The sequence below is a fragment of the Gloeophyllum trabeum genome, assembly GCF_000344685.1.
Source record: "Gloeophyllum trabeum ATCC 11539 unplaced genomic scaffold GLOTRscaffold_00003, whole genome shotgun sequence".
NCBI classification, from domain to species: domain Eukaryota; kingdom Fungi; phylum Basidiomycota; class Agaricomycetes; order Gloeophyllales; family Gloeophyllaceae; genus Gloeophyllum; species Gloeophyllum trabeum.
This window is the reverse complement of record NW_006920412.1, coordinates 1-25620: the sequence shown is the minus strand read 5'-3', so window position 1 is coordinate 25620 and position 25620 is coordinate 1. Positions and strand designations below refer to the sequence as shown.

Here is a 25620-nt window from a genome sequence, read left to right as displayed (position 1 = left end):
CCTCCACCGTCTCGCTCAAGGCGAACCCTTGTACTCCAGCTGGATTACCGTGTGGGCTGATGATGTCTCAGCCAATCGTTCCAAGTCTTGGAACAAACACTGGAACCTGTACATAACTCATGGTAACCTACCACGCAAACTCCTGCAGCAGGAATTCCATGTTCACTTCGCATCTACATCTCCCAACGCTACTGTTGCTGAGCAGTTTGCTGCTATGAAGCGCATGATCGAGTACGTATTTGCATACTAATGTATCCTGAATCAAAAGTGAATAGTTTCTCCACTGACAGGGCATCGCAAACGGATCCGATATGGGTCCCTAGCCCTGGAGCGACGGAGTTCTCTCGCTTTAGGTTGTTTGTGAATGATGCCGATGCCGACAACCCAATGCAAAGCGAAGAGTGCGGCCACATTGGCAGCAATGGCAATTATGACTGCCGCAGGTGTAGGCGGGGTGGTTCTGAGGCTTTCCGTGTTACAGATGAAGGGTACCATCGCCTCTTTGAGGTATGTTTGTACACACTCTTATCACTGATTAAGCATCAACATGCACCTGCTAGGCACAAGAACCACGAAGCGCAAAGGAAACACTCTCTGAAGTTAAGGCACAGGTTCAGCTCGCATGCCATGGTGTCGCGAAGCACGTGTCCACCCGGCAGACTGATACAGGTGTAAAAGATTCATATACACAGCATTGGATCGACATGCTTTTGAAGCGTGCGAGGGAACTGAAGGCTGCAAACCGTAGCCGCAGCAAAGAAGATATTGCAAAAGAATTAATGGAATGGGTGATACAGAACGGCGATAATATATACAATCCATTCTTACAAGTACCAGGTTCGTCCATGGCCCTGCGCAAAATATGTGATCACTCACGCCGAGTTACAGGTTTCGATCCCAGCCGTGACACCCCGATCGAAGTTTTACACACAATCCTCCTTGGGGTGGTTAAGTACGGATGGCATATGACCCATACATCACTCTCAGAAGAGCAGCAATCAATATTTTTCCTGCGGCTGCAATCGAGTTCTATTGACGGTCTGACAATTCCTCCGATACGAGCAAGCTACCTTTGGCAGTACCGCAACTCATTAATCGGGAAACAGTTCAAAGAGATCCTGCAGACGGCAGTCTTCCACCTGTACGAACTTGTGGACTCAAACAAGTTCGATCTCTGGAAGGCCACTGGTTCACTATGTGCACTTCTCTGGTTCCCTGAGATCCCGAACTTCGAAGAGTATATCGTATGGCTATATATTGGTTTCATTCCTTGCTCTGCTCACGAATCATCCCATTAACAGGCAGACGTCAAGGTGGCAGCGGCAAATGTGCTTGACATCTTTGCCAAGATCAATCCGTCGAAGATTTCAACAAAGATCAAGCTACACCTACTCGACCACCTCCCCGAGGATATCCGCCGCTTTGGGCCAATAATTGGGAGGTCCACGGAGCTGTTTGAGTGCTTCAATGCGATATTTCGTTTCTGTGCTATCCTTTCAAACAGGATCTCTCCAAGCCATGACATTGCAATACAACTTGCTGATCAAGAAGCCTTCAAGCAGCGAATCACAGGGGTTATGTGGTAGCAGACTGATGGACAGTGGGTCTGTGCATCTCCCCAGGTATGCAGCTTCCTCGGAAAGCATAAGATTCTGCAGAATCATCTTGGCTGGACCGTCTCAAAGCCGAGTACACCTGGTGTGTTGTATTAATAAATAGCCCCTTATGTATCTAAGTTTTAAGGACCCAGGCACAGCTCGGGCTGTCCCTCAGGTGCGATGAGTGGAGGTAGCTTGGAGCTCAACAGAGGCGATCAAGTCTCTCAATCCACCCTCACACGAGCCACTCTCCAGCTGGATTCCCGGCGTTCACATTATTGCAGCATTGTCTGATGTCTGTAAAGTCGGCTCATGGGTGTTCGGCAAGTCCCCATTTGCAGTGGTGAGGCTCTCATAAGTACTCTGATCACTCTTGTATTGATCCCCCACGAGGACAAAAGTATCGCTGGCAGGATCAAGCAGATATTGATACAAAAGACCAGCTCGACAACCTACGTAGTGCTTGAAGCTTTTGAAGTCAGCTCCGCACGCCATGCGGTCTTTGATATGCCGGTTCTCCGCCTCCACCAAGGAGAGAAATCTTCGATAACATTGCTGGCAAAGGTGCGTGGAAGTTGTTGAATTGCTACCAGGTTATTCTGACGAATATGTAATCACTCAGGATATTCATTTTATCGTAAATGTGCACCATGATTGTCTATACGCGGGATGCTCGGCAACAGGTTCTCGTCCTCGAATGCAGGAACGTGAAGCATCCGGGGTCAATGAACAGTTCATTGAGCACAAGGATGTAGAGCGGTATATAATTAATATGCATGCGTTGCATAACGCGCATATGCTTTGCACCATCCTGCCTCGTGCATTGGTTGTGCCTGTCCCTTATATTCAAGACCGCTACGAAAGTCACAAGAAGTTCGTCGAGCCCTTACGGCAGGCATGCAATGAGAAGCAGAAGAAGCTCGAGGCCGAAAGGCTGAAATGAGCCGCAGAGAAAGCAGCAAAAGCGGGCAAGACTGGTACAGCCGCCGCACAGGGCTCGAATGTTGCCAAGTCACAGTCCCCGGAGGTGGGGCATCAAGGTGACGCTGAGCTGGGAGAGCAGGATAAACATCGAGAGCCTGCCGACCTAGAATTCATAATGGAGCATGAGATAGGAGATAATCAGACAGTTGTCTCTCCCAAGGGTGCGGTGTATGGTGAAGTACAATTCATCATGGAGGATGGTCTTGACCCTCCTAGGCCATTCAAACGGCAGAGAGAGGATCACACTTAGTACATTGTACCGATAGTACAATATATATGTTACTTCTACTCGGTACATACATTGAGAGGGAGAACCCCGCGGGATCACTGAGACAAAGTGCAGTGTGCTACACAGACCTCGTCCACAGGTCCCGCAGGTGTGGCACACTCATGTGGCATCGGAAGGGTCTCACGCACAGCATGAGTAAGGTACATGTGCCAACCCGGTGCGCGGACAGCCCATGCCACATGCGGCTGTGGCTTCCCTACAGAGGGGCACTCCACGTGCACAGCATCTGTGCTAGACTTGGTGGTGTAGTACTGCACAGCATGACTGATTAGCCTCAGTGGCCAAATAAAGTCAGGAACTTGCACAAAAATACTTGGAAATTCCAAATATATTCCTGTAACTGGGTGTGGTATTATAAGTACTATTGATAGCACTTGACAGCATGACTCATTAGCCGGACTTGGGAAATAAATTTAGAAAATGATATCAAGTGAATAGTTTAAACTCTGAAAGGGTTTCCCACAGTAAGCATGCTGATTCTGAACTCTAATCCTGCAGTGGGTCACTACTTTTGCAGGTATTGTCGCAAGTCCTGGAGTTGGATATGGACTCAACTTGTAGATTGAATATACCTGTTAAAATGTTGCATCACTGGAATATACACTTCCATTGGGCTATTTCTGGATCTGTTATACCAATTCAAGCCAGTTCTGATGTAGTAAACCTGTAACTCTGACCAAAACTAGAGTTTTTCTATGTTGTACTTCATTATAAGTCCTGGAGAACAAAGGAAGAGTCTTTACTGGATCTGCACCAAACAATGATGGTTGTGGGAATGCAAGTGCCAAGATGCTGCAGGAGTAAAATGCTGCAAGAACCCATAGATCCTGGTGATCCATGCTTGCAGTTCCCTTTAAACAGCCATAACTCTGTGATGCCCAATAACTCATAGATTTTCAGAGGTCATAACCCATAATCTCGTATACTTAGCCAATAACCAGTGAAGCCAACTTGCAAGTGGGTATCACCACTACTGTGTACAGTGTGAAATGCTATTTATGTTCTGGGTGTGTCCCAAAGTGTTTCTTGGACCTCACATTTGAGCTCGAACGACATCACAATTTTGCGAGCTGAGATTGATCCACTGTTTTTATGTTACAGCAATGTTTAACTGGACTCCAATCGACATCAAACCAGGGCTTCGGGAGGCTCCCAGGCTGACCTTCCCAAAACAGTTTCCCAGGATGGGCGTGTAGGCAAGGGGCATCGCCTGGAGAATTCCGTGAACCCGACTACCTCGACCACCTCTGATCGGCAGTCATGGGGTCCCGCTTGCATAATCACCTCTCATTGGTCAGGAGGTGCTCTCGCAGCGATGGTGATTGCACGGCGACCTTGGATTAGATAAACCAGGCTGTTTTCAATGCTCCTAGAACACAGAAAAAAGAATACAGACACTAATGAATGATTCAGTGCTTTACTTTCTTTGCTTGGACATCTGTTGTAATAGAGTGTGTATTGTTCCTCTGTAAACTCTCAACTATCTCTTCACATGCACCCATATCTGATATCTCATGCTCTTCCCATCAGCTTTGGGTGTTGGAATTTCGGGGTTATCAATTGAGCTTGCCAGCTCGCGCGCTATAGGATGGGGCTGCCATAGGCAGTCGTAGCAGGTGAATGATTATGCGGAAATCGTATATAGTCACTGTATCTACTTGTTGTATGGTGTGCGATTGCCCCTTCGGGCAACCGACCACCTGGGGCAAGCGTGCTCGTTTTCTGTTTGCCAGGATTATTTCAACATTGGGTGCTCTCTTGGGTGATGTCCATGTGTGGCTCCTCCACCGGTGAGACAAACATATCAATCAGTTAACCAGCAATGCAGGAGGGATCTCCAATGCTCTCTCGCTGCCAATGTCTCATTTCCACAGCGGCGTGATCTAATCTATGGTTGGTGAAATCAAAAGATTGGGGGTGTTACTCACTGCCATGCATGATAATGCTAATGAGCAGAGTTTGAATATGCACCGTAATAGGCAGGATCGCGTGGGCAAGTTTGCATCATTGTATAGCGGGGCAGTCAGGGTAGTAATTGTGTCCGTAGTACAAAAGACTATCTCATGTGTTTCCGCCTTCAATTAAGTAGTATTTCTGAGGAGTAGCTGCGTGATAATCTGGGGTACTGTGTGGTTTGCTCCAGTGGACATCGAGATTTGCCGGCCTACAGTGCAACCTCTGCACATTAGCATGGGTGACCTCTCGGTCGAGCTACGAATGCACAAAAAGCATTTCAAGCTTATTAGAAGGTATTTTATTAGCAGGTATTAGATGTATACAGGCTGCTATTCAATGAGCTAATCTACAATATATCTCCAGGCTCCGGGTGTTGTGAGCATGATCCAGGATCAGCTACCCGTGCTAATGAGCGCGGTTCGAACCGTGGGAATCGCTTCGACCACCCCTCGACTCTGTGTTGGTTCTAGAGGAATTGGAAGGCTATCAGATGCTAATACAGCCATACAGTATGGTATATCATATTTGTGCAACCATAATTCTGGTAAAACCTCGGATGACGAGTTGGGCCAGCTGTCTCAGAGCATCCTCATCCTCACTAGTCGTCTTAATTAGGAAACACATCTATAAATAAGTTGCATTATATAAGCCCTATTACATAGCATCTTCACATACGCCCTAGCAGGGAGGATAGAGGACACGGAGACGGATGGTTCTAGGAGCCTGGGTCAGAATATTGATGTTGCACTTGCCACTTGTTCATACACGGATCTAACCGCAACGTATAGCGACGCTAGTTACCTCGACTGTACTTCGTTGGTCTCGTCGATTCTCGACTAGTGCTCGAGTGAGAGCAACAAATACCAGGCATCCCCCAGCTGGTACATTCAGTTTCATAGATGTTGCAAAGAAAATACAGGAGGAAGGTTTCGATTGGTACAGTCTGAAAATCTACTACCCCATCCGTATCGGCGAGGTCTTCCAGTCACGTTACGAAGTGCTGACAAAATTGGGCTACGGAAGGACCCCTGAAAGTACCAATGGAGGTTAGATACCAGAGAACCTGATTTGCTTCATTTTTACCGGGACCGAATTTTGCCTAATTTGGCTGTTTTTACCGGGACGCGATACCAACCTAGCCGTGTGGCTCGAGATTTACCGGGACTCAGATATCCAACCTCTGAATTTTGATCCGGTTACAAGGGTTTTTCTTAGCCAAATTTGATCAAAATAAGGCATTATTCGCTACAATATGCCATATATAGGCCCAATGTTGCCAAAACAGTGCAATCTCAGCTCAAATATTGATTGGGGCAAATTGTGGCCGCACAAGCGAGTGATTGAGTGCCGGGAGAAGCCGGGTATATACCACAATGGTATCTGACCTTGGATATCGAGCCTCAATTCTACCGGGACTGAAGTATCCGGCCTCTTGGGCGCTTCGCCACATTTTACGGCAACCGTATCTAACATACGGCCTCCAGACCTCACTTTTTTACGGAATCGGTATCTAACCTCCATCGGTATTTTCAGGGGTCCTGCTACGGAATGTCCGCTGCCGTCTGGCTCGCGCGTGATCTCGTGTACGTTGGCTGCATCATGAGCGAGAGTCCGATATGCTGAAAGTATCCGCACCGGGGCGTCTTAGGGATCATAGATACGTAGCGCTCAAAGTGTGTATAAGCGATTATCCTAGCGTTGCGCGCGAAAAGGGCGCTTATAATCGCTTACGCTCACTTCGCGAGTCACCACTCATCCAAAAATGCTGGGACAGCTTCACGATACAAGGCAGAGAGGGTGCTGTTCATGAATACCTCGTGCTCGAGCCACTCTGTTCAAATCTAGCCTACTTTGGAAAGCACGTCGCTTCGGGATGGGAGAATCTTGAGTTATTCCGTGCTACGGCCACGCTCGTTTTCGACGCTCTAAGGTTCCTCCACACCGAGGCTCACCTGATTCATTGCGGTGAGCTGCATTGTCCGGTATGACATTTCTTCACTTACCCAGTCCTCACAGACCTCCGCGAGGAGAACTTCCTCCTGAGAACGGCTAGTGATGGTGTCTTTCAAGCATTAGAAGAGTACGAAGCTAGGGAACCATCCCCGCGCAAAGTCGACGGCGAGCATGTAGTGCACACTACCTCGGTTGCGATGTACCCGGACGACATCACGGGCATTGTGCTGACGGACTTTGGCGAGACCCGTCCTGGGGATGCTTCGACGCTTTACAACGACGACATCCAGTCATTGCCATACCGAGCGCCAGAGGTTCTGTTGGACATACCTTTCTGGTACCCTGTTGATGTATGGAACGCCGGCGTTATGGTATGTGGCGCCGTCACTTCATTACGCTCAGCCCCATGTTCAGGCGCCTTCCTTGGCAGCTCTGGCACATGTTCGAGGCAAAGCCCCTTTTTCATCCGTTCACTTCGAAAGGCGAACCGTGGAACGTGCTTCACCTGCGGCAGATGGTGAACGTGATGGGGCTGCCTCCGTTACGCCTGCTTGAGCGATCTATCAACCCGGAGTGGATCCACAAGCAGTATTTCGATAGGGACGGGCAGTGGATCGGTGTTATCCCCGTCCATTCGGATAGGGGGCTGGAATGGCGGGAGAATCGGCTGCACGGCGAGGAGAGGGCAGAGTTCTTGCGCTTCATGAGGAGATGCTTGCAGTGGGAGCCGGAGAAGAGAGCCACTGCAGCTGAACTATGTGAGGACCCGTGGCTCAAACCCGCGACCGAGGAGACTGTTGAAGCACGTAAGTCATGACTTGTGACAGGCCTTATGGACCCATGGTCTCGAAGGTTCCACAATCCCGAGCTTAGTAGAGTGAGCGGCTCACCCGTGCTCCGCATACAGAGCCCATAGATTGTTATTGACTTCCCCCACTCATTTTGGTGTCCACCTACCCAGCTCATTTGTATGGCACGTCCACACTTAGATACCGCTCTGCTTATATACCTTCTACCCTATCCGCAGGCATGTCGTGTCCGTAATCCATCCTCGCTCACGTGGATATCTGTCTGTTGCATATTCGGGAAGAGGTGCAATATGTGCAACAGGAAGGGCTTCATTAACGGCTTACGCAGCAGTGTTCTGCGTCTCTAGTTCAGCTTCATCCTCATCAGTGAGATCACTCAGCTCCGACAACTCCGCCTCCTTAACCTCCACATCATCTTGCGCCTTCCTCTTCCTTGCTGCCATCTTCACCTTCGTCGCTTCCTTCTTCCTCTCCATGGCCACACTAGCCTCCTTAACGACCGCCCTGATCTCCTCCGTCCAGCCCGCGAGCACCTCCTCGTCGGGATGAGGGAGGGTCGAGAGGCGGTTGAGCACCTCCAGCTCCTTCTGCCACACTGCGACATCGTCGTACTGCGGTGTTTCCATCACAAGTGGGAGCCCGCGCGTGCGGGGATCGGTGAGGATGTGATGGAAGGTTCTGAGGCCGAGGAAGCCGCTAGGTGTGCATGAAATGAGCTGCAGAGCGAGGAGGGGGGACAGAGAAGGAGGGCGTACAGTCCGATATTCTCGTGGCGGTCTTTCATGGAGCCCAGATCGCATTTGGAGTCGTTGAGGTGCATGCCTCGGAGGAATTGCATGCCTACTTCGGCGTCGAACTCGTCCACTGAGAGATAAAGCTTAAAAGTCCGACAACATTTCGAGGGATCATAAACAGCTTACTCATTGCGCTGGTCGAGTGTTAGTGTTACCGGCGGTGGATACGAGGGAACGCTCACCGCCAGCCGTCCTTGGTCCTGATGTCATAGCCCTACATGATCGCATTGAGGCGCGTGAGCTCACACATCAGGCATTCAGACACGTACGGCAGCAAACATATGACCTTCGATGATACATGCGCATTAGATCTACTCGCAGCAGGCAGCGATATAAGTACCTACAAGTATCAAGGCACACCCCAACCCGGCTCTTATCCTTCACCTGCTTGATAATCCCACCGAGGTCGGAAAACGCAGAGCCGATCACATTGCCTGCACCCGCCTTGAAAGCATATCATCAGGTCGCTTTTATGAGTCACTTGACAGATGCCACACCATATTTTCGATGACGGTAACGACGGACTTCGTCTCTTTGTGTGCGCGGTTTAAGCATTCTGCGATGTACCCGAGGGATGTATCCATCGGCACGGCGCCGACGGTCGAACCTGGACTTGGGTACGCCTACGTCAAGGTAACGTGACGAAGAGATAGTCAAACGGGCATGCCTACTGGAAATTGTATAGGAGGAGCCCGAGCTCCTCACATCGCTGGAGCTCTTCCAAGAAGCATTCATAGGCCTTCACGCGTTTACCTCTGGAGCGACGTCGTCAGGTCGACACCGATTAAGGCAGAGCGAGACTTACTCATCGGGGTTGCCCAGGTTTATCAGGTAGCTCCCATGCGGAAGGATGTCCTGGGGAGAGTAGCCCAAGCTGCCGAGCCGCAGCTTGAATTTCGCTATAGACTCTTCTGTAAGCGCGGGCCCTGTCCATTTGCGCTGGGACTTAAGGAATAGTGCGAACGAGTTAGCCCTGCATATCGGAAATGAGATATCTGTGCACGAAGCGGGAGAGAGACTGAATGTACCGTATTCTCGCTGCATTGACGAGCGTATTCTCAACACCTCCGGCAGCGGAGACGTGGGCACCTAATTTCCAGTCGCTGACCGGTCGGGGTGCAAAGTCGGAGAGAGAAGGTTCGGGCTCAGGTTCGGCTTTCTTCTTCTTGCCTTTACGTTTACGTTTTGTCTCTGATTATTAAAGTCCAAGCGTCCACTGAGCACATGCATGCGCTGATCCCCGCAAACACCTACCCTGGATATCTGTATCCTCGTCCTCCTGCGGCAGAGTTTTCTTTTCAGACTTCCTTTTTCTTAAGGAACTGCCAGTCTCTTTGGCTAATCGGCGTGTTAAGCCGCTCGAGTAGTCAAGCAAAGCAGACCCACCGACCTGTCACACCGTTCACTCCTTCCTCTGCTTCAGCCACCTCCACTTTCGCCCGCTTAGCCGCCCTTCTCGGGACGCCGTCCACCCTCCTATCCTCTGCTACGGCGGTGGACTTGCTGACCGTCCGGACTCGTCGCAGAGGAGCGCTAGGTGGGGTCGGGCTATGAGACACGGTTTGTGTTATTGCAGCGGCTACCAGACGCGTACTCCTTCGCAGCATGCTCGAGGACGATTCAGGATCAGACATGTGATATTTCCATGGATTACGCCTGCAACCACGAGAAGCTTGCTAGATAGAAGCAGAAGTCTGAAAGGACAAGATATGAAAGAGAAATGCAAGTTCAAGTTGCCTTCGAGTCTCTTCGGGTTCTCCAAGGACACCACGTGATCACGACGCGTTCGTCACAGTGTGACTAGTACCAACGCCACAATCCTGGACTCGGAAGCTGGGCATTGGCTATCACCCGTCCATTTTGCAGAGCTGCGGTCTATCATTGACAAAACATAGAGCACTCAGGATTGTCAGGGTATAGGGGATAACGTCGTCGTTGTGCAATTTAAAAGTATGGTACCAATCTAGCTAAGATGTACAACATAGTATATCCAGGGAATGTTCAATGCGGGTTCCGTGTATGTATGATCAGTGTTATGGACCTCCGTGTATGCGGTGGGATATCCCATGTCGTGAAGTTCGTGCCGAGTCATCTATACCTGCCTGACGAACTTCCTCACTATATCGAGGAGCGGCCTCCGCCGCGACGGTGTATCAAAGACAGTCGAGTGATCCAGCCCTTTGTAGAAGAGCACCTCCCACTTCCCCTTCTTCCACCGGAACTGCTCCTCCGCGCCGTCGGTGAGGTACCACCGTACCTCGCCCGCGTCGACGATCTGGTCCTTCTCCGCGAGGACGACCGCGACGTCCTTGCCCTCCAGCTCGTCCTTCCACAGGATGCTCTCGCCCCAGAAAAAGTGGCGCGAGAGCGTGCGCGCGATGTCCGGGTCGCGCGAGGCGAAGTACCACAGCTGCCACTCGTTCGCCTGCTTGGGCGTGCGGTAGAGGAAGTTGAACGACGTCGCGGGGAGGTGCAGGAGGAACGGGATCGGGTCGACGAGCAGGCACGCGGCGATGCGCGGGGCGAGGAGGGCGGATTTGAGTAGGTGCGACGTGATCACGGTGCCGTAGGAGTGCGACACGATGGCGAAGCGGTAGATGTCGACGGACGCGAGGATGTCGTCGATCGCGCGGCAGGTGGCTTTGCGCGTGAGAGGTGGGGAGGTGATGCGCATGCTGATGGGGAGAATCTCGATCGCGAGGATGCCGACGTCGGGGTTCTCGCGGACGAGCGCGGCGAGGAAGGGGAGGTACGGCCAGAAACCGATCTGAAAGGGTGTGAGTGAAAGGAAGGGGTTGGTCACGAGAGACTTACCCCGATGCCATGGATGAAGAGGACGGGAAGTTTTGTTTTACTCCGGTGTGGGCGGTACCAGAAGGACATCTGAGGGTGTATCGATTTGCGCGAGAATACGGTGAGGGGTCTAGGAGGGAAGGCACCGAACCAGCGATGTGTCGCGTAGTGCTTGAAGCCCAGTGACGCTAGCCTCAAGGATGAATAGGTATCTATAAATCCGACGATCTGCGAATAATTTAGACCCGGGCAATGCACAGAGGTTACAGACTCACGCACCATGTACCAGACCAATGGTCTGTGTACCATCATAACCGGGTCCAAGGTCGTCCGCATGCTCATGACGCTCGGGTTGCGCCCGGGGTCAAACCGCTGCCCGATAGCCTTCTCGAGCTGCTGGACATACTGCTCGAGCTCTGCCTCCCAGTCCTTCAGCTTGTCCTGGCCGGTGCAGTGGAAAAAGGCCCAGAGCAGCCACTCCATGACGTTCTCGCGCTTGATGTCGTTGAACGCGCAGGAGAAGAACCAGCCGGTGGTGTGCGCGGTGTTGCGCAGGTGGGTGCAGCACCGCTCATAGTGCATGCGGAGTTCTTCGCGGTCGAGCAGAGGGGGGTGCTGGGCGGGCTAAGACATATTTGTTAGCACCCTGTTTTCGGTATAACGCGGTGCAACTCACCCTCTGCAACAGACGCTTCCGGGGTAAGTAAACAAAGAGGAAAAATGAGGCTTCCGCGAGGGCGTAAAAGCCGACATATTCGTTGATTAGAATGGATTTATAGTACCATGAAAGTAGGAGGTACAGGATGGACAGAGGGGCGACGGAACGCAGGAGGAGGATGCAGAGCCTGATGAAGATCCATTCGGACCTGCTTTGGCCAATCATCCGAGGTTCCGACCAAGGCCTTCTTCAATTATCGTCGCCAAAGTCGTTAGGCGCCCGCTGACGGAGACCCGCAGTACAAACTCCGATTGTGCTCCGCCGGACGGCGCCGGCACCGTTTGCGACGACGCGCACGGGCGTCTGTTCATCGTCGCCTTCGTCACTCGCACCATCCACTGACTCAAAAGACTGGAAAATGGCGAAAAAGAAGAACAAGGCGGTAAAGCTCATTCGCCGTGCTGTTTTGACTGCTGGCTGATGTTTACCAGGTTCTCCGGCCTTGGTGCTGGTATTGTGAGCGCGAGTTCGAGGATGAGAAAGGTGGGTGTCTGGCCCAACACATGTGTTGTCTAGTACGCTGACTTTGGTGCCCAGTTCTAATGCAACACCAGAAGGCCAAGCACTTCAAATGTAGTATGTGCCCACGTCGTCTGAACACAGCCGGTGGCTTGGCCGTGCACATCCAGCAGGTCCACAAGCTCGAGCCCGACCAGTACGTACTTCATCTCGCAAGGTCTTCAGTCGCTTACCAGCCGCCTCAGGCTTCCCCGAATTGAGAACGCGCTGCCCGGCCGCGATGGCTACGAAGTCGAGATCTTCGGTATGGAGGGCATCCCCGCCCCCGACGTCGCTGATTACAAACGCCGGAAGGAGATCGAGCTCGGCCTCGCCATCGGCTCCATATCCCAGCCCCCAGCGAAAAAGCCAAAGATCGAGAACCGGCCGCTGTCCGAGGACGAGCTCAAGGCGCAGCTGGAGGCGCACAAGGCACTCATGGGCGCCAGCGAAGGCACGTCCGCGCCCCCACCCGCTGACGCGTCCGCCGCCACGGCTGTGTACAACGCCGCCCCGCAGACGTATGCGACGCCCCCAGTGCCGGCGGCCCCGCCAGTGCCACCGCCAATGGGCATGTCGCCGCCGCCTGGCATGTCCCCTCCTCCTTTCTATCCAGGCGCCCCTCCACCCGGCTTCCCTGGAGCCCCTCCGTTCATGGCTCCGCCCCCCGGCGGTCCCGGATTCCCCCCAGGGTGAGTATCATTCTCTATCAACCCCGCCGTTTGCTCACCTTCTCCCAGCCCACCGCCACCAGGTTGGTCCCCGCCGCCCGGCTTCCCGGGGCCGCCGCCTCCCGGTATGCTCCCCCCAGGTGCGCCGCCCTTCCCAGCAGGTGTTCGCCCGCCGTTCCCCCCTCCCCCAGCTTTTGTCCCGCCTGGTGCTCCCATGCCCTTCAGCCCGCCGCACCCCGGCGCCGCCTCCCCTCCCCGCATCCCTGCTCCCACCGCTGTCCTTCCTGGAGCCCCCGGTGTGCTCAATATGCCGCCTGGCGGGTCGCCAGCCCCGCCGCCTCCGCCCTCGGCGTCGCCGTTCACACCTGGGAACGCCCATGCGTCCAATGCGCCGCCCGCAGAGCTTAAGCTGCCTAACCCAGCCCTTGCACAGACAAACCCTCCGTTTAAGAAGCCGACTGTGCTCAAGTACGCTGATCCTAACTTCTCACCCGTATGTATATTCCCCATGTCGAGGAGTTGAGTGCCTGTCGCTGAGGTATGCCGTTCTAGGATGAGAAGCGTGCTGTGCACCCCAAATATCGGTACGTGCCGGATGGGTCGGAGAACGCCGCCGATGGGAACTCGGTGCCGGAGGAGGCCCGAGGCAAGAAGCGTGCCAGGGCAGAAGACTTCTTGTAACCGTTTCCTTATCTATTCCGCGCTCTGATGGGGTCGTAGGCAGGGGCGTGGAGCGTCGGAGGTGAAGGGTGTAGAGGACATTCCAGGGAGACTACCAGTCCGTCCCTCTATCTCTGCTAGCGTTCGCGCGTTCCGCTGCTTATTTCTCTCACCCCCCAAGCTCTATGCTACTATGCCCTTTATGCGTACGGTACGAGGACTTCTTCTGTCTCTGCTCCTATTGTAAATGTACGTACGGTCGGTCTTTTCTTTGTTATTTACTGCTCGCGAGCAAAGGTCGGTCGTGAAATGCATCATGTCATATTGCGTCTCGTTGCTAGCCACTCAAGCCCCTGAATCGTGTCTAATAGCTTTAGCTATATCTCCCATGGACGGGACATTCAGAACAGAGCAGACATAGGCATCTCAAGCACCTGTCGGTCTTGAACTCCTTTCACGATATGATACATTCACTAATTGCATTCTACTCAGGTAATAATAGTACATGTCGATGGAAGTTGTGAGTGGCGTGTTTGGTATCGTCTATGACCATAGAATATAGCATATAGAATGCGAGAAAGCCTCTTAACAAATCAGTCGCTTGCATGTTGGGCGTTATAAAGCTCCCAGTACTCCCCACCGACCCCCATCAACTCCTCGTGTGTTCCCCTCTCGACGATCTTGCCGTCCTTCATGCAGCTACGGGCAAAGTCAGTACGTGAAACTACACGATTGATATTTTATTTACAGGATCATGTCCGCGCGCTTGGCCAACTGCGCGAAGCGGTGGGACACGACGACGACGGTTCTGCCCTTGCTGGAGTTTCGAAGTTTCGTGCAAAAGTCCAGCTCGGCGACTGGGTCCAGCGCAGAGGCTGGTTCGTCGACGAGCAGGAGCCGTACGTCGGAGTGTTCCAGTCGGACGATTGTACGAGTCCTACACAATTCATCAGCGATTAAATAACAAGAACTGCGAGATTGCTCCTTACAATGCGAGTCGCTGTGTTTCTCCGCCTGAACGAGGTGAGCAAAGGAGAGCCATCCGTGAAAAGGGACAACTTACGCGACAAGGTTGGGGCCGGCCGGAAATGCTTCAGATATTCTTCGTTCAACTGTGGAGACAAATCTGTTTCGCTGGTCCCATCCAGCGATGACGCTGCAAGCCCGCGATACGAGGTAACTAACGGACCCATTAGGGTGTCAAAACCGTCTCGGAGTGACCCGACTAGGTCCGCGATGCCAGCCTCTTTGACTGCGCGCGCGAGCGAGGCCTGGTCCGGCGGCTGCGCCAGTCCGATCTGCAGATTCTCTCGCAGAGAGAGCGGATATATCTGCGGCTCCTGCGGTACCCTGTATATTGCTTGCCGAAGGTCGTCCTCTCGGAAGGAACGCAAAGGGCAGTCGTCCAAAAGAAGGTCTCCCGACGTAGGCGTATAGATCCCGGACATAAGCTTCAGCAGCGTGGACTTGCCGCTGCCGTTTCTCCCCACAATGAGGGTCAATGAGCCTGGAAGGAAGTCGCAACATATCTCTCTTAGGATAGTTCTTGGTTTATTCGAAAACGCATCATAAGCGGGATAGGCGAAGGAAACGTTGCTGCACTGGCCGATCAGCATGAATTGCGCATACCCATGCACAGCGCTCACCGCATTGACAAATTCGCCCCTTCTGTTGAACGTGTACCGGGATAAGGGAGATTGCCTGTGCCGCCTGACCTGGGCATATTCACCGCAGAGTACAAGGCATTCGCAGACGACACTGCTCGTCGGAAGGCGAGGCATATGTCATCGCACTGAAAGCCGCCTCGTAGAGAATTATTTGCCTGCCATAGAAGAAGCATACAGGTCAAAGATGTTGGAGTGAACATCCATATCTCTTGGCAAAAGATGCAAAGCTAGCAACATATGTTCAAAACGTCCTACCCGCCCAAGACCAGAACTCACCAGAGGCAATTCCACCAGGATCTGCTGCCATACGGTTACATACCACGGCCATGGAATAGAGAATCTGAGGTGCGAAGGATCATTCTTCCCGACTCCTAGAGCATTACTTTCACTTCGATATTCTAATACAACCCGCAGCCTCGTCATTCAACTCCTCATTCCGATACGGACAGCTTACCTTGTCTCACGTACCTAGCCCCGCCTTCAGAAACGAGGCTTTCTCGTATTTCTAGCCCGAATGCGATCCTGTACAAGAGACTTAGTCTCTTATAGTGAGGGTTCTCAGAGTAGAATACATATGCTGGTCGGACACGGTTCAGCGTCTAGGACAAAGAAGACATACACTGGCTAGTACTTACGCTTTGAAGACGATCCATGCGAGTTACGAAAATAGCGCAATGCGATATATCCGAAAATTACCAGCGGGCACGTTCCTGGGTTGAGCCCATCGTCTCGCAATATTATCCAGAAAATGACGACTATTTGCGCGAGGGCGTTGAGGACGCTCGCGAGTATTCTGCATCCTTCGCTTAGAGCTTCCCATCCGGGGGCTGCGTCTTCAAACAGGTATTCTCTGGGAAATGAGCCTGACACGGCGGGATCTACTACACGTTCGGCGCTATGTTATATCGCGAGACGCTCAAATAAATAACGTACCCTGCAGTGTCTTCATATCCAGTGACACAGTTGCTTTCGTGATTCACTCTCAGCCTTCATTGTACATCGTTAAGAACGCGAGACCTACCATCGACCAGTCGAGGTAAGAAATGTATGCGTAGGTGGCTTCGTAAGAGGGCAGTCGTATCTTGACTAATATTCTTTCAGTCAGAGAGTAGCGATACGAACTCTCATAGCTACTCACACCAGCCAGTCAATAGCAGTCGTGATTATGCTCAGCATTGTCCATGTCAAGAAGATCAACTTCACTCCGAGATGGTCTGGCGTTCCTAACGCAATGCCTGCAACGACCTGCGAGAGGGTGAGTGCCAACGTATAACCAAGTACAAACGACGTACTAGTTGCAGCAGGACATTCAACGTATAAAGCGAAAATAACGGAGGGAAAGCGCCCCATATTGTGGCGAATAGATGAAGGAGGAGAGGGATAGGTGCAAGCTTGAAAGTCTCGCAAAACAACGTTATTACTGCCTGGGAGTCCGCCGCAAATTCTGGCACGATCTTCGGCGACAGCCTTGGGCACCAGTAGCGAGTGGTATTCAAGTCGTATACGATTGTAAATATCCCCCAAGTGAACTCGCGCATGCCTTGGTTTGAGGCTTCCTTGCCATGGTGACCAGGGGGGTCGGACGAGTTAACGAACATCGCGTCGAGCTTCTGAGACATGGGGATTCCTGTGGTACTGTGGCGTCGTGACCGGATGGATCGAGAAGGGCGTTATAAATCAAAACGCCCATTGGTTGTGGCGGAGGTGCCACTGTGGCACCAAGCGTCTTCTGGTATAGATGAGTGGCACTAACCGGTTCAGAAGAGGTGTAATTGCCCTATTCCTGCTATTCGCTGCCACCAATCTGGCGCCCACCATAGTTAAGTTGCTAATGTAATATGCAGCCGGGTTGTAGGCCCCGAAGGGCGCAAAGCGCGCCTACAATCGGCAGGACATAGGAAACAGGGGCGATGCGAGCGATGCCGAATAAGACGGGGCGTATCCGTTGTCACACCTGTAATAAGGATTGATTATACGTTCGCAGGATATCGCACCTAGTTCAGGTCCTCAGTGACTTCTGTCTGGAATTGCGCTCGAAATTGCTGCATCATTATCTCTGCAAGACTTGCAATGCATGTGGGAAAGATAGCGGTGTCATTGTCAAGCGTGTTCCGGTGAGCGACTCCATGAGACAGACTCCTGGCATGTCCTAAGATGAGTAGTACGGAAATGGTCCTGCGGATACGGGTGTGCAGCAGTTCGGTGGTTACCCGTTGCCGTGCTTTGTCGTTACAGGTATCGCCAGCGCCGCATAGCGGTGCATGCTTCAGACGAGGACTGGGAAGGCGACACGGCTAGAGTGAACAAACGCGTCCCCAGTAGCACCGACAGCGAATAAAGGCGATCTGTATCTTCCGATTTGAGCGGCATACCTGACTAAAGCTGAGGATCAGCGGTGGACAGCGCCATTTTTTGGCGGGTACCGGGATTAAGTCGGGAGCTGAACATTCAACCAGGACGCATTGTAGCAGCACACACCAAGCGACAGACAGCGGAGATCGTCCTCCTTCCGCGAGCGGAACATGACATTTGAAGAGAACACCTGGGCCAGAGAATAATGGCAGACGCTATCCATTAAGTCGGTGGGTGGGTCCAATACCCAGGGGTAACAGTTTAAGACTAGAACAAGAATGGAAAATAGCAACCGGACTTGATGTCGCTCCCGAGACGCCCGAGACGAGGGCGTTGAACAGTCAGTCAGTAAGGACCGTCCGACCTGCACGCACCTGCCATTGGATAGCGCATATGTGCATCATACAGCATCGCGGGATGCCACGATATATTCTTTGTTAGATTTCGGAAATGGGATAAAACGGTTGAGGGTTATATGTAGCATGGCACAAGACAACAAGTGGGTCCCCATGCGCCGACAATTCTTCGTTCATGGCAATCTCCGAGGGCGTAAACGTTCCATGCCAACGGTCCTGCTGCTCTCCCTGGCTCATGAAACTCCCGCGTCAGGAGCTACCGGCTATAACGGGTCAGTTGTCATGCGGTGATACTTTCATTCATTCTCAAGCACGCACGTTTCAGCGAGCCAAACGCCTATTTTCGCCCATATATCCTCCTGCTGTTCTCTCCATTCCTGCCTCTTCAGCGCCGCGCACTCGGCGCACAGGCCCTCCGCCTCCCAGTCAACGTCGATGATATTCTGCAACGTCTCAAGCGGCTTCCCTACGCCGCCATTCTCCAGCGCTGGACCGATGACGAGCGGCATCCATTTATCCGCGAAGGTATCTGTGCACGGCATGTGTTCAGCGGTCTCAACAGTAAATAGGATGGGCGTGAAGTGCTCCATGATGCTGTTCATTAATTTCTTCGCTCGCTCCTTATTGGCAGGCGAAAGCGGTCTGCTGTCGAGAGGTACGCTTTCGTTGGCCGGGGCTGCGGCCGTGACAGCCTCGCCCATCCCAGCTTCTTCCTCGTCGTGGAGTTCGGATGTTGTTACTATACTGTAGAAAAGACCTCTCTGAACCTATTCGAGGATGATTTGATGACAAAGCCCCTACTGTAAGAATCGTAGTCCTTACCGATTCAATATTGTGCTCTACGGCTAATTCGAGAGCTTCCTCTATGTTGTCCGGATGCACGAATGGTTGCGGACCGCTCGGGTAGAGCTCCTCAAAGCGTTTCCGGGCTATTGAGTATATCGAGGGAAAATCCAACTGTTTGCTCGATGCCACGCGCAGTACTGCGGCAGTGCGGGCAAACGGAGCGTCTGTGTCCAGGGGCCTTGCGAGAGGCTTGGTCAACGGAACATGCAGATCTCGTCTGACAATAAAATTTCCGCAACTTACGCATCATGGTACAGGTGCTCCAGCAATGTCTGAAAGTCATCCGAAGAGACGCCACGATCGATTGGAATCGAAAAGACCGCACACCCCTCGACTTCCTCCGAGGCCGGTCGATTGTTTTCTTCAGAGTTCCAGGTTCCAGATGCGATAAAGGGCGAATTTCGTTGTAACAGTGTCCGGTGGACCTTGAAACCCGTGTCTTGTATTCGGACGACTAGAGATCCGTCTTCCAGCCAGTAAGTCGGATGTCGCTTGAGACTTGTGGTTGTATATCCTGAACTAGTTGCAATATCACCGTTAACGACTGACATATTTGATGTGAGGGCAAGAGCTAAAGTTCTCCAAGGTGCCCGGCGCAGGCAGCGTTCAAGCATACTGATCGACGCTTACAACTTCGATAAGGTTTGTAACATCGGCTGTCGGGCCGCTACGCTTCCCTGGGCGGGAGCCAATCATATCGCATAGAATTACCTGCATCCAAGGGCGTGTACAGTCACATTTAGAGGATCCATTAATTTCTCAGGTTTCGTAGAATATATTGTCTTTTGTCTAACATCATTGGCACTACGAAATATGAATATATTCTTCTTCTACCAGGCCCAAACCGCCTGGTGGGATCATCGGGACGCTCGCAGTGCAGACACGCGCCGAGGTCATGCAAGTCTAATTACCTCGAAAAGCCTCCACACCGACGACTTAGACCGCCGCCCACCTCGGTCACGGTCATGATCGGTTTCATAGCCGCGACACGCCCTGCTCGACCCACAAAGCCGCCCACGCTCAGTACAAGACTTTGCTCAGCCGTTGGACTGCGTTGAGCAGGATGTCACCCTGCCTGACCACGGTCTCGTACTGCGACGTCTTCACGGATGGCCGGTTGGTCTCCACAACACCGTGCACCTTGTCGATTGTGCAGTGTAGCCTGCCGGACGCGATGAATCTCGACAGCTCACTAGAAGGGACGGACCCGACCGGTCAGCAGACTGAATAATCCGGATATTAACGAGGGCCACGCACTTGTCCACAAACTCCACGCTGACACCGAACGCGGCGGCGAGGCTCTCGAGCGTGAGGCTGCGGTACGACTCGAGCAGCTGGTTGTACGCTAGTATCCGCATTTCCCGGACGTAGTACCGGGTGTGGGGGGAGAGGAGGCGCGAGGGACGGAGGTATGTTTGTTCGACCGTTGCTATAGAAAATGGCAGCCATCAGTCTCGAGTTACATACAGAACAAGAGGATGGATTTTACCTAGGGCGAGGAAGAACTTGTCGTAGTGGCATTCGTAGAGGTTCTTTGTGAGGTCGGCGAGAATGGGTAGCTCGGGCAGGACGCCGATAACCTCTGGTGCGCCGATAATCTGCGTGAAACGTTGATTCGTGGAATACCACGGACTGACATCCCTCGCACCTTCTTCTTCAGATCAGGCCGCTTCAGCGTCAGCGTATTTGCCACGACCGTCAATGCCACAAAGTCGTTATAACTGAGCAATTCCGTCGCAGTGAACGTCGAGAGTGCGTCAATGAAGAGCTCTCCACCGCGTTTGAATTGGCGAATTGATAGTAGGTGGAGGCCCTGGTAGACCTTGAGACGGTTTCGGCGGTCCCAATCGCCACCCTTCTCAGTCAATCTGTAGAGATCAAGTGAATATCGTGCGGCAACATAATATTCAGCCGGTCGAGGCCGAGGCTGCGGCCTTGAAGATGACGGAAATGTTATGTACTTACTCTTCGGCTTTCGTGAGGTTGGACGTGATGAGTTGGTAGTCGCCGAAGAAGAAACCTATCCGGACAAGAGTGAGGGCGATGTCTATCCGCGAACCTAAACCGGGAGTCTTTTCTAGTGCAAGGTTCTGCGCCTCCACCGCACGGTCCTAGACGCACTCAGCATCCGGCGTAGGCAGAGAGCCCAGTAGGTCACTTACCTTGTCACCGATCCGGGTAAAGTAGTTGGCGCGCGCGCGTAGCACGTCCGAGATTTCCGTCTCGCCCTCCGTCTTCTCCGCCTCCGCTAATCGCTCGTCGAGCTTCTCGAGCTCCTCCTTGTTCGCCTTCTCCATCGAGTCGAGAAGAGACTGGTCCAGTGGTAATGCGGATGTCGAGGTGACTATCCGGTAGTATGGAGCCATTTCTACCAGTTGCACATCCTATTTCAGCACCCTCTTCTCTGTAAAGCCGAAGGGTCACTTACGGTCGGCTTTGATGCCTTCCAGCAGCTCCTTGCGTGCCGTTTCATGTAGATGGGACAGGGAGGGCGTCGACAGGGTGAAATATTGCTGGGAAAGGTTGAGGTTGGGAATAGGTAGAACAATATCTTCAGCCATAGTTTCGAGGATTTAGGAGGAGACTAAGAAAGCAGGCAGACGCGGTACAGTACAAGTCGATTGACCGCTTCGCATGAAGGACGCGTCAGTGAGTTCCCACGGTCTCGACGCGTCACTTGCAGCTGCTTTCGCTTGCAAGTCTTTCAATCGTTCCCTCACCGCCGCTCGCCATGTCTTCGCCAGCGGATTTATTACAACAGGCCGACTCCGTCAAGAGGTCTAACCCGGCGCAGGCAGAGCAAATATACAAGCAAATTCTGAGCAGTACCTCAGGTGTGTACCGGAATGTAGTATACCGCCTTGCTCCTTTGGCTAATTGATTCGGTCTAGCCACGGCTCAGCCCGGAACCAGCACTGGCGAGAGGGATCAGTCTTTGCGGGATCAGGAGGTGTCCCTGGTAAAGCTCGGAGAGCTGTACCGAGACCAAAAGTACGTCCCAGAGTTGGATATTCTGGTTCTGAGCTCACGGCGCGCTCCAGGAATGCGGAAGGCCTGGCAGAAGTGATAACCCTCTCGAGGTCATTTATGTCCTCGACCGCAAAGGCAAAGACCGCCAAGCTCAGTGAGTAGTGACTTCAGTACTATGCCTTGCGCGCCGTGCTCACTCAAGCCACCAGTCCGCACCCTCCTCGACTTCTTCACCCCAATCCCAAACAGCGCCCAGACGCAGATCCGAGTGCTGAAGGACAATATCGAATGGGCGAAGAATGAGAAGCGGATCTTCTTGAAGCAGAGTCTAGAGACCCGTCTGGCCGGAATGTACGTGTGCCATGCCATCCTGTCCACTCATCCACTGACGGTGACGCCTCTTGCAGCTATCTCGACACCCAGCAGTTCAAGCCAGCCCTCGCTCTCATTGACACGCTCCTCACGGAGCTACGGCGGTTGGACGACAAGATGATCCTCACGGAGGTCCATCTAATCGAGAGTCGGGTATATCGCGGGACTGGTAACATGCCAAAGGCGAAGGTACGCTAGCCCGTTATGGGAACTTTGGAGACGTACTGACTCAGGTAATCGTCAGGCTGCATTGACGTCTGCTCGCACCGCCGCCAACTCGATATACTGCCCGCCACACCTCCAAGCTGCCCTCGACTTACAGTCTGGCGTTCTCCATGCCGAGGACAAGGACTACACGACCGCTTACTCGTATTTCTTCGAGTCATTCGAGAATATGGGGAATCAGGGTGATGAGGAGGGGAGCTTGAAAGCCCTCAAGTACATGTTGTTGTGCAAAGTGATGCTGAATCTGGTGCGTCTCTGTGTCTTCTTCCGTAGATTGCTTGTTGCTCACGCGGTACCTGTAGCCCGATGACGTGACGTCTCTGCTGTCTATCAAACTTGCAGCCAAGTATGCGCAACTGCGTGAGGTGGAGAGTATGCGCGCGGTCGCGCGCGCACATCAGAACCGGAACCTTGCCGACTTCGAGAAGGCACTGCGGGACTATCGAGACGGTTTGTACCTCCCTCGCCTTCCCGACAAGCGAGAGCGATGCTGACGCCCGGTTACAGAGCTCTCGTCCGACCCGACCATCCGCTCGCACCTCGCTGCGCTCTACGACACCCTCCTGGAGCAGAATCTCCTGCGGATCGTGGAGCCGTATTCCGTCGTGGAGGTCGACTATGTTGCGCGGCAGGTCGGGCAGGGTCAGCAGGAGGTCGAAGCCAAGTGCGTGTTTCCCTATCTCATCGCCGGGCGCAGCATGCTGAACTGTGCCGTGAACGTAGGCTGTCGCAGATGATCCTTGACAAGATATTCCATGGCGTGTTGGACCAGGGCAGAGGCTGTCTGCTCGTGTACGATGAGCCTGAAGTAGATGTGAGTAGCCAACAGCCTGATGTTGCAAGCATCGAAACTCATTCGATTATGCGCGCGCAGAATTCGTACGGTGCCGCGATAGACACACTGCAGCAGGTCGGGAAGGTTGTCGACTCGCTTTATGCGAAGGTGAGTGGGTTGTTTATTCTTGTCACGTGCACATTGTTCACCTCTGGACTTCCGCAGTCGGTCAAAATCGCGTAGTGGTATTGTACTTGTATAGATACATCCAATGCATTGATCTTCCCGTTATACATATATGTTTTTCTTCTGAGGAATGATGTCACTGAGGGGCAATCACTGCGTTTCCTGCTTTCTGTTCAACGGGGTGGATAGGTGTAGATAACTAATATATACTTACCTATCCTATTTCTTATCCCCTACACCTACTCTCGGGCATATTCGAACTTCTCGTCGGTCTAAAATTGGCACAGACAGTGGTGAGAGCTGATGTTTACACGAACTATCCAGCCGCGGATAGACAAGCTATCCTCTACCGATCTGCTATGGAATCGCTGTCCTATCCTCACATAGATCTTTCAGCTGTTTGCCATATCTACAGCCTGTTCAAAATGTCTCTAAGTCCCAGCCCACCATGTCCTCAATGCGGTTCATGATGGCCAACCCGTTTTACACCCCTCATATACTGGTCCCGCGAGCACATCGCCCTCTCGCCAACCCGATTCCTCCACCGCCCGACCCCGGCGATCGACTCATCAAGCAGCTTCGCACTGCCGAAGTCACATGCAGCTGTAAGACGCGCCTAAGAACATCATCCGACCAAGCGTTCTGCGAAGTGTGGATGCTTCGCCGCAATGTATGTGAGCTTCCTATGTCCTTCTTGATGCTCCTTCACATGCTGCTGTCTCTCGCAGGACCCGAAACCAGACGGGTTTTTCGCGGATCAAGACGTCCACTGTCTGTTTGTAGCTGTAACCTTGCCAATCAACTGCAGCATTGCATATCAAGAGCGTGCCAGCCCCGTGGCAATTGTGGACAAGTTTGTTGGATGGAGAGGGAATTTGGATGCCCCGACATGGGCGAGATGGGAACCGGACAAAGCACACCTGTTCCTGTCAATGAGGGCGGCTGTAGCAGAAGTCTTCGGGGATTTAGCACTCACAGAGCATAACACCGAGGTGGTGAGTTACCTTCTGTTCCATTGATGTTGAAATATTCCAAGCAAACGGAAGACGAGTGCGTTTGCCCCAGGTGGTCGGTTGCCCGAAGGGCAATTGCGTACAGTACATCGAGTAGATACAATGAATATATATGAATTTTCTTATCACCTTATTTAACTAGTCAAAGTTGGGATTAACCCAACTTTGAAAATAATAATTCTGGGGATGTTGTTATGATTTTCCCATGCTTATCTCATTCCATTTCCATTCCAAGCATTGCTATTGGACAGTACCTTTCTCTGAGTAGAACTTCCCATGGACGCTATTTAACTAGTCAAAGTTGGGATTTATAGGCAAAAAGTTGGATTTAATCCAAAATTCAAAACCATTTCCCTGGGGTAATTAGGGTGGCAAACAACAGTTTATATAGTGTAGATAACATGTGCAAAAAAGCTAAGGAAACGGCGGACCCGATTTGAAGATAATGAGCCAACAAGGGAGGGAGACCGTGGGACCAGCAAAGAGTCGGCGAAGGGTCGGCTGTCATAATGACCCCTCACATGAAGAGTCCCACGAAGGGTCGTATGAAGGGTTCCACGAAGGGTCGAAGGGTCATACGAAGGGTCGAAAGGCAGGACTCATGGCAGTTCTGTGCCACTGGATTTATTTTATTTAATATATTATATTTATAAGGTGATTTACTAAATGCCTAGGGTTAGAGCTGGCTTTGGGTTACCAGATTAGGAAGGAGCGTGGGAACACCCACCGTAACTTTACGGCCCATGTCTGTTTACGCAACAGGGATCAGGTTGAGGGTGCAATGGGGGTCTTCAATGGGTATGTCCCACCGTAAAATTACGGCAAATAACTGCAGTAGCAGCTTGACACGTCGATGATGTCATGGGAATGCTTTGTAACAGACTACCATGAGGTAGTTGTGAGGCATGGTACAGGGAGATGTAAATAGGAGGACGTGCAAGCGACAGAGGCAATCCATTTCCACAAGCTACTTCGATGTCCTCCATCGCTGCATTGACGACTATCCCGAGTGATCCCAACGACCCAGCCATCAAGGTATGTCACCTTGGATCAAACCATTGGCATTGCAGCAGTCCAGGACTCACTGGAGCGTAGATAGCCTAGAAGCGTGGCCTGTGTGACATTGCTGGTGAGT

General features: G+C 52.4%; 10 protein-coding genes across 10 annotated transcripts; 5 read left to right on the top strand and 5 right to left on the bottom strand.

Annotated features, from left to right (window-relative positions):
* Positions 1–214: 214 nt before the first annotated feature.
* On the top strand, positions 215–1586 carry GLOTRDRAFT_126197 (uncharacterized protein; the record flags this gene model as incomplete). Its single annotated transcript, XM_007864891.1, has 5 exons — positions 215–231; positions 291–507; positions 561–837; positions 889–1244; positions 1302–1586. 5 exons carry the CDS (start codon positions 215–217, stop codon positions 1584–1586), a joined length of 1152 nt encoding a protein of 383 aa, XP_007863082.1.
* A 4127-nt stretch (positions 1587–5713) lies between these two features.
* On the top strand, positions 5714–7597 carry GLOTRDRAFT_37156 (kinase-like protein; the record flags this gene model as incomplete). The annotated part of the gene is made up of 4 exons (XM_007864766.1): positions 5714–5861; positions 6454–6792; positions 6844–7151; positions 7211–7597. Coding segments are annotated over 4 exons (1182 nt in total), but the record flags the coding sequence as incomplete, so codon positions are not given.
* Positions 7598–7829: 232 nt separating this feature from the next.
* GLOTRDRAFT_136611 (AP endonuclease) lies at positions 7830–10017 on the bottom strand (the record flags this gene model as incomplete). The annotated part of the gene is made up of 12 exons (XM_007864890.1): positions 7830–8285; positions 8345–8453; positions 8510–8517; positions 8566–8597; positions 8653–8669; positions 8728–8827; positions 8881–8995; positions 9055–9138; positions 9189–9356; positions 9412–9574; positions 9638–9721; positions 9774–10017. 12 exons carry the CDS (start codon positions 10015–10017, stop codon positions 7910–7912), a joined length of 1500 nt encoding a protein of 499 aa, XP_007863081.1. The 3' UTR covers positions 7830–7909.
* Positions 10018–10293: 276 nt separating this feature from the next.
* GLOTRDRAFT_71571 (uncharacterized protein) lies at positions 10294–12079 on the bottom strand. Its single transcript, XM_007864889.1, has 4 exons — positions 11853–12079; positions 11456–11800; positions 11198–11404; positions 10294–11150 (listed from the first exon to the last, which is right to left on the bottom strand). The coding sequence occupies exons 1-4, from the start codon at positions 12057–12059 to the stop codon at positions 10476–10478; spliced, it is 1434 nt and encodes a 477-aa protein (XP_007863080.1). The 5' UTR covers positions 12060–12079; the 3' UTR covers positions 10294–10475.
* A 124-nt stretch (positions 12080–12203) lies between these two features.
* GLOTRDRAFT_136609 (uncharacterized protein) lies at positions 12204–14061 on the top strand. Its single transcript, XM_007864888.1, has 6 exons — positions 12204–12276; positions 12326–12377; positions 12432–12549; positions 12599–13084; positions 13133–13556; positions 13616–14061. Exons 1-6 carry the CDS (start codon positions 12253–12255, stop codon positions 13742–13744), a joined length of 1233 nt encoding a protein of 410 aa, XP_007863079.1. The 5' UTR covers positions 12204–12252; the 3' UTR covers positions 13745–14061.
* Positions 14062–14316: 255 nt separating this feature from the next.
* GLOTRDRAFT_35406 (P-loop containing nucleoside triphosphate hydrolase protein) lies at positions 14317–15339 on the bottom strand (the record flags this gene model as incomplete). The annotated part of the gene is made up of 3 exons (XM_007864635.1): positions 14317–14422; positions 14472–14707; positions 14905–15339. 3 exons carry the CDS (start codon positions 15337–15339, stop codon positions 14317–14319), a joined length of 777 nt encoding a protein of 258 aa, XP_007862826.1.
* A 2760-nt stretch (positions 15340–18099) lies between these two features.
* GLOTRDRAFT_56136 (uncharacterized protein) lies at positions 18100–19508 on the bottom strand. The gene is made up of 4 exons (XM_007864790.1): positions 19188–19508; positions 18921–19122; positions 18417–18865; positions 18100–18361 (listed from the first exon to the last, which is right to left on the bottom strand). Exons 1-4 carry the CDS (start codon positions 19493–19495, stop codon positions 18355–18357), a joined length of 966 nt encoding a protein of 321 aa, XP_007862981.1. The 5' UTR covers positions 19496–19508; the 3' UTR covers positions 18100–18354.
* A 189-nt stretch (positions 19509–19697) lies between these two features.
* GLOTRDRAFT_56134 (PCI-domain-containing protein) lies at positions 19698–21553 on the bottom strand. The gene is made up of 7 exons (XM_007864789.1): positions 21373–21553; positions 21107–21312; positions 20910–21055; positions 20593–20812; positions 20434–20542; positions 20202–20373; positions 19698–20136 (listed from the first exon to the last, which is right to left on the bottom strand). The coding sequence occupies exons 1-7, from the start codon at positions 21503–21505 to the stop codon at positions 19965–19967; spliced, it is 1158 nt and encodes a 385-aa protein (XP_007862980.1). The 5' UTR covers positions 21506–21553; the 3' UTR covers positions 19698–19964.
* A 110-nt stretch (positions 21554–21663) lies between these two features.
* Positions 21664–23647, top strand: GLOTRDRAFT_71561 (PCI-domain-containing protein). Its single transcript, XM_007864887.1, has 11 exons — positions 21664–21778; positions 21836–21935; positions 21986–22068; positions 22124–22265; positions 22322–22475; positions 22531–22758; positions 22814–22961; positions 23019–23175; positions 23235–23325; positions 23386–23454; positions 23512–23647. Exons 1-11 carry the CDS (start codon positions 21676–21678, stop codon positions 23527–23529), a joined length of 1293 nt encoding a protein of 430 aa, XP_007863078.1. The 5' UTR covers positions 21664–21675; the 3' UTR covers positions 23530–23647.
* Positions 23648–23920: 273 nt separating this feature from the next.
* On the top strand, positions 23921–24491 carry GLOTRDRAFT_126188 (uncharacterized protein; the record flags this gene model as incomplete). Its single annotated transcript, XM_007864886.1, has 2 exons — positions 23921–24142; positions 24201–24491. 2 exons carry the CDS (start codon positions 23921–23923, stop codon positions 24489–24491), a joined length of 513 nt encoding a protein of 170 aa, XP_007863077.1.
* Positions 24492–25620: the final 1129 nt, after the last annotated feature.